Source organism: Plectropomus leopardus, chromosome 15 (assembly GCF_008729295.1).
Source record: "Plectropomus leopardus isolate mb chromosome 15, YSFRI_Pleo_2.0, whole genome shotgun sequence".
Lineage (NCBI taxonomy): Eukaryota > Metazoa > Chordata > Actinopteri > Perciformes > Serranidae > Plectropomus > Plectropomus leopardus.
In genome coordinates, this window is record NC_056477.1 from 9,008,335 (window position 1) to 9,019,833 (window position 11,499).

At 38.7% G+C, this 11,499-nt stretch overlaps 1 protein-coding gene across 2 annotated transcripts in view; it reads right to left on the minus strand.

Annotated features, from left to right (window-relative positions):
* Positions 1 to 11,499, minus strand: part of phactr2 (phosphatase and actin regulator 2) — a 45,291-nt gene extending 33,792 nt beyond the window's left edge. The window contains exon 1 of one of the 2 annotated variants that reach the window (XM_042501718.1): positions 11,242 to 11,499. In XM_042501718.1, coding sequence (XP_042357652.1) covers positions 11,242 to 11,377 — 136 coding nt within the window. In that variant the 5' untranslated portion in view covers positions 11,378 to 11,499. Of the gene's footprint in view, positions 1 to 3,183; positions 3,212 to 11,241 lie in introns of those variants that run through there. The other variant, XM_042501720.1, reaches the window with a different exon arrangement.

Consider the following 11,499-nt stretch of genomic DNA (forward strand, 5'->3'; position numbering starts at 1 on the left):
GCTCTGAATAAGTCTGACTCTCTTGGTGCTTCTGCAGTGTAGCCACCATATATAAATCACTGACTGTCATTTATCACTTTACAGAGTGGGCATGAAATTGCTTTGAGAATAAATTGTGATGCTCACAGCTGTGGCTGCTGATAAAAATCTAAAATCGCAACTTAATATTAAAGGAAGCCTATGGTCTGTACCTAAAACCAACAAATATTCAATTATTCTTCCTTAAAAACCTGACATTGTCTATTCTCTCAACTGTTATAACACTGCACTAATAAAAGGAATCTGATAATATAAAGTGCAGTCTTTTATTGCAACAGTAGAGTAGCCGTTACTGTCATTTCTCTTCCTCTTCACATATGCCAGCCAGCTTGTCTGAAACCTGATCTCCTGTTTGTTGTATTCTATTTGGCACAACCCATAAGCCGCCATCATTGCTAAAATGTTGCCTGTATAAATCAATAGTTGACATCCTGCCAGACAGGCTGCCAGAGAGCTTGAAATGAAGCGAGCTCCAGAGAGACAGACAGAGAAAGAGACAGAGACAGGGACAGAAGGAGCAGGAGGGAAGATTGATACCATAGAATGGGGTCTTGAATAATAACCCAAGAATAAAAGGCCACAGCAGCAGGAAAATATAATAGTTACATCAAGTTTCATAAAGAAAACACAAGCCCTGGTTGTGTTTTCGAAGTGTGTGACTTGAGGCCATAAGAGGACAACCAACAGAGGGCAAACAAACAGCAGCCTGCATTACCTCTACACCTTCATATTCTAACTATATAAGGCCATATCACTGATTTACTGGAGTCAATCGCAAAAACAGATGTCCTCGGCACGTCACTCATGTTTGCTCAGTTGTGTCATGTAGCAGGACAGTATTACTGTTATGGAGACCCAGAATGGTTTGTGTTATAGCAGACCGCCACTGGTTGATGATGGTTGCTTTGGCCAGCTTCCAGCTAGCTTTTACTTTGCTGAGGTTTGTTACCAGAGTGTGGCTCAAGAGGTCTGGGGCAGCACCGCGAGCAAGCCTTTCATGGGTTTGACACATTTCTCTCATGTTTACAGCAACAGTGTAATAATATGCAGATTTAGCAGTCATTATAAAATAATACCAACTTTTCTCAACCAAGATGGAAATTTCGAGCCAGTAAGACTTTCAGTGATTCATTGCATTGATGTGAGGATATTTCTCTTAAAAAAAAAAAAAAAAAAAGTTGGACAGATCTACCTGACAAACAAGTATTGCAGATCCATCTGTCAAGCTAAAAGTATGTTGTTTTTAACCGGGGCAAGTCTCACATCAAATGAAATGAGAGAGATAAACAGACATATCTTACAAAGACAGCTGCAAACTGCCAAACTGACACAGTATTTATCATTTCAGTTGTTGGTATAGATTTCGGGGGAATTCAGGGAGCACACACCCTCCCTCTCCCAATAAAAATGTGAAAGGAGCAGAGGATTTTCACTTTGACATTTATATCGTAAATTGATGCAGAAAATGCAGACATTGGTGCACAAAAATTCATCAAAAATCAAGAAATTAAGCTCTTGATGCTTAAAAAAAATCTTTTGGAGGACTCCCTAACACCCTGCTTGATATTTACACCCCCAAGTATTGAAATGAAACCTACATCCCTTACTTCAGCACAAGTGAAGTTAGGAGTAACCTTTTTCTGCACATCCGTTGCTTTTTGTGCAGTCCTTGATGAGCTATACACTGAACTACAGATTGGTCCAGTTTCTGCATTTGGTTCAGAGTACAGTGTGCAATGGTATAGTATTTTAGTCAAATAGCCACATGCAAATAATGCACATTGTGTTGCCTCACCTTACATTGCTTCCTGAATGCAGCCTCACCCTAAATACGACACATACCATATACGATCAACAGTGCACAGAGAAAACACGAGATGAGCATTAAGACCAACCATTCGTGCTCACAGCTGACACACACTCGCATCACGTAACATTCATAAGCAAGTGTGCACACTCACAGATGCTGCTTTGCCTTGCAAAAGGCTTTTTCCACAACAGCAATCATTTCTTGAGTGCCCATTCTAACACCATAGACCTCATCTCAATAAACACATGCACAAAGGAGCACAGATTAAACTGAAACTATTGCTGTAAAGCTACCTGAGACAATAGCAGGAGCTTTCTGACTATCGTGATATGTGATGACAACCTCTACAAACAGTAATTAAACTATATTAGATAACAGGGGCCCGATATAGCCTGCCTGCCTCCTGCAGCTGAGTGTGACACCCACTGACGTACATATCATTGTCATTTAGTCTCATACACCCAAGTGCCACCTGGGATTATTCTGTAGAAACACTGACAATCAAGCTACTGCCATGTCTTAGTCATACAAGAAACTATAATGCTATAATGCAACTGTGGGCAGACTCACAAAACCAATAATTGCTTTTAAAGTTAAGCACACAATCATCATTGCCTCATATGCATTGCCAAAGTGTCATCAGCAGAACTGGCCCCTCACAACACACCAGGAGCCTAGTTAAGTGAAGACAGCCAACCTTAATGTTATTAAGTGTTCGACTTGCAGCATTAGCCTCTTATTAATATTGCACACAGTGTTGTTGTCGTCTTTAAAGTAGTGTTCCTGTACATAATGCATGAGTGTGTGTTGCTGTCATTGATATACGGTGCAAATTCATTTTAGATTTATGAAAAGGAGTGCTAGTAACTCTCTCTGCGTTTGTCAAATGGTCACAGTCATAGTCAAATGATCTGTTACAACAATGGTCGGAGGGTCATACAAATGAGCTCATGTTGCAAAACAGTCAAAGCCACCAACACTGACCGTGTGCTTGTTTAATTGCACTGTGATCCCTTTTTAATGTGTGTAAGTGATTGTGTTAATACAAAGCTGACTTCACACTAAACACTGACCGCAGGCTGGTTCACAACTCATACATAAATATAAACTGAGAAACTGTGTGTACACTTTACTTGTATAACAATCACTGGCTAACAGGTGACAAAAAAGGGCAGTGTGCTGGGAATGATCTCTCTTTCTCTCTCTCTCTGTGTGTGTGTGTGTCCACTCTGCACTCTGTCATACTAACATAAACACAAAGTCAATAAGACACTGAACAACACAAGCATAAAGAAAAAGAAAGGTACAGCTGATTATATGAGAAGAAAACTCACCGTCATGTTCCATGACTTGACCCAGGGAATATTAGCAGCACTGTGAATTGATCCTTGCCTCTTCCCGACACACCACCTCTCTGCCTCCCTCCCTCCCCCTACTGACTCCCTCTCCTCCCTTTCTCACTGTCTCCCTCCTCCTATTCTCTCTCTATCCTCCCTCACTGTCTACTTCCTCTCTCCCTCACTGTCTCCTCCTCACTCGTCCCTCCTCCCTCCCTCCTCTCGCTCCAATAAAGAGCATTAAAAGTTAATGTTTGTTTCCATCTCAGTTCCTCGTTCTCCCTCCCCAATCTGCATCTCCTCCTGCGTTTATCTCCATCTCCTTGCTTGTCATTTTTTTCCTCCTTCCTCTGGCTGCTGTCTGGCTCCAGTCTCAACCATTTTTTTCACTCTCCCTCCTGTGTTGAGGTCCCACAGTGACGTAGGGAATAAGGAGAGGAGGGGAGGAAAATAGAAGGGAGATGCATCAAATAAGCAGGTGTGCTGTATGTTTAGTGTTGACTTTTCCTCATCTTTCCTTATTTATATTTTTATTGCAGACAGTCATCTCTAACAGATATAAATTAACTTCTTAATAGGATAGTTAAGTGGTAAACAGAGGACATGATTGTTATCTGTAATGTGGCAATGACATGTCCACCCACAGTGATTATTTTAATGTTAAAGCTTTCTATCCCCCTAGGCGATCAGCACCTTATAATGTTTTAGCAAAGCAAGTAAATTAATAACATTTAAATTAATATTAAGGTCGTTTTTATTAAATTTTAAGTCAGGCTTCAACAATTATTTTTATTACTGAATTATATTTTCATTTAATTGTTTATTCTATATAAAGACCTCAAGGTGAATACTTCGTATCCCATGTTTTCTCTGATCCAAAGTAAAATACATAAATAAATACACAATAAAAGAAAACAGCAAAAAAAAAGTAACCTCAGTTATTAATTTGTGAGATTCGACTTTAAAAAAGCTTGTCAATTAAGCCCCTCATAATGATTAGTGACTAAAATTCTTACCAACTCATTTAGCCTTAAAACCAATCCAAAAGTGCCAAAAACTGCAGTTAATCAAACAGTCACTTGAGGCTGGCTCCAAAAACAGTCAATCCCCATAGACTGCCATGTGAAACACCTAACTTTACAGCAGAAATAAACATGTACAGCCGAGTACAGAAAACAAATGGTTTAGGTCTCTTTAGCTGATTTTAACACTCATGACAAATGTAAGGGGAGTAAATTCATAAAGGCCTAAGGTCAAGCATTAAGGTGTGGCTGCTTAAATGACAGGCTCACTCCTCCACATCTTGAGCCTCTCATCCAAATATGATCACTTCTGACTCCAAAGAACTAAGATGGTGATGTGATATTCTGTCAAGTTTCTTTTCTAGTGTTTGTGTCCACTTTTATTTGAAATGTGTTCAGTGCTACTTTTACTGAGTTTTGCCACCTTTTTTGATTGCTTCATGTGTTTCATCTGTGTCTTGTTTCAATCACCTGTATGTTGTTAGTAATCAGCCCCTGTGTATTTAAAGCCCAGTGTTTCCTCCATTCAGTTGCCACATTGTCACTGTTGCTCTAGTGTGTTCAGGCTCTCCAGCCTTTTTCTCATGTTTGCTTATCTGGTTTTTGACTCTGCTCGGATTTATGGACTTTGTTAGCTTACTGCTGTGATTTCCCTGAATTGACTTTTATGCCTTGGCCATAATGCCAAACTCTCGGCTTTAAAACAGCACTCCTAAAGTCTTTGCAGCCCATACACCAATGGGTGGCCTCACGTTAACTATGTCCATTATTTTATACAATCTAAAGTTTTCTGCATTTTGTCATTCATTCATTTTCCTTTTTAATTTTTTTTATTTTTATGTTGATCGTTGCTAAGTAGCTCATTATTTGTTCTGCCAGGGCTTTAAACACAAAGATGATGAGTGGAGAACACACCTGGAGACCGTGGCGCCACAGTTACTCCATGATAAAAACAATATTAAACCAATGGGTTATAAAACGTAACGTCAGTAATAATCACAATGCAGTATAAATAGATACACATAAACCCTTAGAAAGGAGCGATAGAAAGAACACAGGTACACAGAGAAAAGGACGAAGGGGCCAACAGATGGTCATTTTCTTTCTGTTTTTTTGTCACACACACACACACACACTTGATGCTTCAAGTGTTATGGAGAGCCACTCAGCACAGTAAATATGTCATCTGTATGCCAGGGACTGTCTGATGCTGGATGAGGCGGCTCACTCTATAGCACCGCACTGGTATTTGGGTACAGAATGTGTTCTGAGCTCAGTTGATATTTAATTTCCTGTTCTTTGTGAAATTATATTTCTTGTTTTGCTGAAGTTCCAACTGTGGAAATAATACGTGGAGTAGGACATTATAAAATACACTGATGGACTGAAGAGACATGGATCTCTGTGTGTGATTGTCTATGTAAGCTAATGTAAGCACAACTAAACAGGACTGAGAATAGACATAATGTCCCCACAACCATTATGTTAATGACCGCATAAGAGCGGCTACTATCATGCCATATCCTTTTCTCTCTTCTCAGTTTATTTAATTGCACTGTATACCTTCTGGTTTCCTATTTTATTCTTTCTCATTTCCTTTTCCCCCTTTTAATTTCCCTCTTGTCCTCTTTTATCCTCTCTCAGTCTATCTAATGTGTTAAAATTTAAAAAAAAAAAATCTTGTTTTTTGTTAAATTTTCACCACGCACATACACAGACTGTGTACACGCAGCATTATTTGATGCTCTCCAGGGTAATGTTAACATCCTGTTTAAGGCATTTGAACAAACATTAATAGAGTTAAAGGATTAGCAAGTAACCACACAGAGTAACTGACAGACAGATGGAAGGGGGGGACAGAATCTGAGAAAGTGAGACGTTAACTTTTATGCATGCCAATGAAACGGCTCACAAACAAGTGAGAAGAAAAACAACTGGCTTATCAACTCTAACAACACTCACCCACCCACACAAACACACAATCGCACACAAAAGAAACAAGGTGGATGAATACCATGACAGTGCCAGTACCTCACAAAGTCAAGGGGTATTAACCCTCTTTTCTCACCATTAAATGTGAGAACAACACATACAGTCCACCCAAAACCAGGCAGCCAATCACAAATCACGATTAAGTCAGTTATCAAAAGTGTTTAAATATGAATGTGTTCAGGTGACTGAAGGGAGCCTAGACAACATAAATGCAGACAACTCAGCTGTGTGTCATCATGCAATCACCTTAATTATTAGATTACAATCACCTGTTGTTTGCCTGCCAATATTATTGTGCTGTGTGGCATGTTTGATATGAGATAACAGCAGGACAATAAGTTCTCCAAATTAGACACAAAAAGCAGGCTGAACATTTGTGTGCCAGTCCTCCTTATTGACTTTATTTTTTACTCTTAGGCTATTTGTGATATGATATGATATGATATGATATGATATGATATGATATGATATGATATGATATGATATGATATGATATGATATGATATGATATGATATGATATGATATAGGTAAATTGGTGTAATTGTCTTATCAGACTGCTCTATTATTTGCCTTTTAGTCATTGTCTCCACATTACTGACAATTATTTAACAACAATCTCATTGTGTAAAGCAGCAATTATCAACCTTACATCATTATCATTAGCAATATCTTCATATCAAGGTATTTGGTCAACAATAACGTGATATTTGATTTTCTCCATATTCCCCAGCCTTGCTATAAGTATTAGTGACGTCCTCATCAGCTTCAGCTGTATTTTGTGTTTGGTGTTAATTAGCAAATATTAGCATGCTAACCCACTAAACTAATGTAGTGAAACATTAGACCTACTATATGTTAGCACATTTACATTCAGGGTATATTATTATGCTGACGTTGCATTGAGTTCAAAGCACCACTATGCATAAGGACCACCTCACAGAGCTGCTAACATTGCTGTATACACTGGGATTCCTTTTCTTCTTTTAAAATAAATACAGTGCCGAAGTATAAAAACCATCAAAATAGAGCTTGTTTATCAAAAAAGTGTCAATAGAGGACCCCCCCCCCCACCACCACCACCAGACCATCTGCAAAATACATGTAAAACTGTACACTAAGACATTCAGTTTGAAAATGACTTGTGGCAACAGCTGAAAATGGTGACAATGTGTGGATAAAATAATAGATAGAGCCTTTAATTATACAGGAAAACCAACCAGAACTTTTTGGGGATGTCGTCGGCTGTTAAAGCAGCTGCCGCTGTGACTCAGGATAGACTGTGTGTGGGCAGTGAAGGGGGAAGGGCTGCTCTCTGCATTACAGTACATTTTAACAAGTACTTATTGCAGACTGAAAGGGTATGTAATCAATGTTATTTCAAGGAGAGTACCCACAAGGAGCAGAGTACCAGCAAGCTGACAATCCTCTGTTGTCCTCTTCTTCTCTTCAGCCTTTCATCTGTCCTCTCCTCCTCCTTAATCATCCTGTCCCTGCATCCTTTTTGACCTCCTCTTCTCTCTTTCCACTGTTTGCCTCCCTTCTGTCTCCTTTTTTGTCTCTTATTGTTCTTTTCTGTCTTAATATATCACTTGTTGGTGTCACTTTCCATTTTTGCTCCTCTCTGTTTTCACCCTCTTTTCTCTTCTTGTTTTCATTCCTCTCCCCTTTCTTCTTGTTTCTGCCTGTGTAATTACAGGAGAATACAGCGCCCATCCGGACGACAGCATGCTATTTACAACAGATGGCATAGAGCATCTCGGCCTACATCCCAAATTGATTGTTTTCCACAGACACATACACAAATGCACATGTGTGAGTGCATAAGTTTGTAAGCAGACACGCACTGATTGATCATATTCTTATACTCCTTAGAATAGTAATTGAAAATATCACTAAAAATCACATATAATCACTAACACATCTGGCTATTTAACAAAATCTTTGAAATACAAACAACAATGCTTAAGGTCTTCACATACCTTGCAGCTGACAAACTAAATCTCACCAATACCTGAGGAAAACCCATGCTAAATCGGGGAGAGCATGCACACAGTAAAGGTTTCAACCTTTCAACCCTCTTGCTGTGAGGTGATAGTGCCACTCCTAATCACTGTAAAAATGTGCCTCCCTTTAAATTCTTTTTCCAGAAGATCAAAGATTTATCTGTGAATTTATACATTTAAGTTCAATCACTGACAATTCACAAATCTCTCTATCTCACTCCCCTCACTTCCTCCAATCAGCTGATGGGCATTTGCTTTTCAAGTTAGATAATACAATTATGCCAGGATCTCTATCAAACAATCATGTTGCTACTGCCAAACTTTAAATCTGTTAAATCCCTTTTTGCTGCCATAATATAGTATGTCATGTTTAGGCTGTGATTGTATCCAAGGCCCTGGAAGAGCTCATCAGAAGCCCATCCCCCTTCACATCGAGATCCTCAGCATCTTTTCCGTCTCATCATCACCACCACCTGCGTCTACACTCCAGGGTGGGGTCTCTACACAGCTTCACCATCCTCCTTAAATATATGACATCACAATGAGGTCAAATCAACAAAAGATAGTTCTAGTTTTTATGTGCATTATGCAAATACATATTATTTTCACTCAGAATTATTCTCTTTAGATTTAAATATGTATTTGTAGAGGGACAGGTATTTTATATAAAAATATGCCACATACCACAGTATTTATAGCTGTGGTATGTGGCTATTGTTTAGTTCAAGTTGTTCATAACCCTGAAAATAAAAGGAAGAGGTGACTCAACGGTTAAAGTGAGGATGGATTGATGATGCTCATCAAAGAATTCTGAAAGATCACTTTTATTTAAAATAGTAAACTTTATATTTGTTGTGCATCCTTTTGACTTGTTCTCAAGGCAGCAGACTATATTTTCTCTTTAGTCTCATGTTTTAATAAACTGCATAGACATGAAAAAGACACCCCTCCCTTCAGCCATTAATTCTGGTAATTTTCCCCACAGGGGCATTTTCCTTGGGCAAGGGAAATTTCTCATCAGTGGAGTTAAATACACCCCTATAAGTTAAAAATAATAATAAAAAAAAAGATTGCTGTATTCACATCGTTTTTATCCAGAGAGAAATACTGTGTGGAAAATGTAATGTCGCCACGTACTTTTTGTGAGGTTCCTTTTCAGTGCACATGGTTTTCCTCTGTAAAAGGGTGAATTAGCTCCCCCTATTGCCTGATTTACAAACTGTTTATTTTTCTGAACATCACAGCGCTATATGTAGATTAAATCTTACAAGTTTTTTTTTTTTTTTTTTAAATTTGGGTCAACTGGGAAATCTTGAACTGTGGTTCCAATACATACTATATATAACGTTGACTTTGAAAATAAATAAATAAATAAAATAATAATAATAATGATAATAATACTTTATAATTTTTTTAAAAAGATAATGAAAGGACTGTGTGTGAAGAATCTAACAATCAATTCTTTCATTTTCAGAGTGAGCCCAGTAACTCTTGGCCAGTTTGAGCCATGAACCTCAAAATCCAAACTAGCAGGAGACATAAACAACTTCGGACATCTAATTTCCGAACTGCTCCCCTCCATGATCATTTCCTGTAATTACAACTTCACCATAAACACTGAACACTTCCTGTGGCAGCTGAAGACGAGCAAAAAAAGAAAGCAGCAACTCTGATGCATGATAAATTAATCAGACTGTAGAACAAGACAGCTCTGTTGAAAAAGCAGAATATGAATCATGCCTGCAGTGAATGTCAAAGCAGGTGTAGGCGTGTGAACTGGGTGGAGAGCACCGCTGCAGGCTGAGATGGAGGCTAAAACAATGAAGACGAGCTGATAGGAAGTGGTTCTAACCACTGACACAACATATATATGTCTGTCAGCCAAAGTCTTCAGGCAGCAAAACTTAGACACTGACATTTAGGCAAATTGCTGAGGACGCATAGTTGGTTAACAACGTTGCCAAAGTCTTGCAATGTGTTAAAGTGTGAAAAATGTTTTACAACTTTTTGACACTTACAGAAAGTTACAACTAATTTATACACTGTGATTTCAACTGAGTGCAAATGTAAGACATTGAGAATTATTGACTGCATTCTGTAACTATATACTACTATACTACTATATACTATAGTATATACTTTCAGCCCGATCTGGCGGGGGTGGTTTTTAGTCCGTTCAGACCTGCCACCCTGGCTCTGCCTCCTCTTCCTTTCTTTTCTATTACTGCTCTCTGGCCTTTATATTTAAGTCATAATTGCTGATCAGTGACCCTAAGATCTTCAGTGAGTGCTTATCCTTCTTCTGGAGCACAAATTTATTGTGTTTTAGTTGGACTAATTCAAGTGTATTAGAAGCAGATTTGGGACACTTTTTTTTTTTTTTTAACTTTTCATTAGTGTGAATTTGTTTGAAATGTGACTGGTGATGTAGGTTTGTGCCAGGATATTTAGTAGTTGTGTATTTAAGTTACTGAAATTTAATCTGAAATCACTTTTCACACTTTAACTCCATAAATACCATTTTATGAGACAACCAGGTGCACCAGGGATTATTTATGTAGGTGTGTCATACTACGTCTAAAGAAGTAAATATTTATGCCATTAATTATTCCTTTTAATGATTAACGATGTTAAAGACTCTGTATTACATCCACTGTGATTTCAATCATGAAAAGGAGAGGAGACACAGACAAGAAAGAAAGTTTGTGAACTTTTTTGTGGCAAAAAGTGAAAGAGAGAGATGGGGAAAGTTCCTCTGTGTAAAACAGGAAGCCATTGCTGCTTTATTAGTCATATAGAGATTCTGTCTAGCCAGGAGCAACAAGTATAACTTGCTACACCAAAAAGAAATAAGAGATACTTTAATTGGCGATAAAAGACAGAGTCAGTTCAATATGTCACCTGAATGGTTAATTTACTTTAAACTGAGCATCCTATGGTTACATTTAGTAATGTTTATTTACTCAATTTCAAGATCCTATGGCTTGATTTCCATTATTAGTTGGTAAGTCGGCCTTGTAGTTCAGTTTTATCCTACCTGAGTGAGCGCCCCTGAGTCTGAACAGCACTCTGGAGCGAAATCCGGAGATGTCACTGTGGGAGCGGAGCCTGGGGAGAGGCCACAGCAGAGAAAAATGCCTCATCTCCGGGTAGGTGTCCCCCTCCTCATCCATGGTCCTCTGTCAGGACCACAGTGGTCTGTTGGACTGTCAGCGTGTCAAGAAGTCGAGAAAAACTGCACAGGAACCTGATTAACATCAGCAGCGGCCTCACTTCCCCTCCTCATCTGCTCACT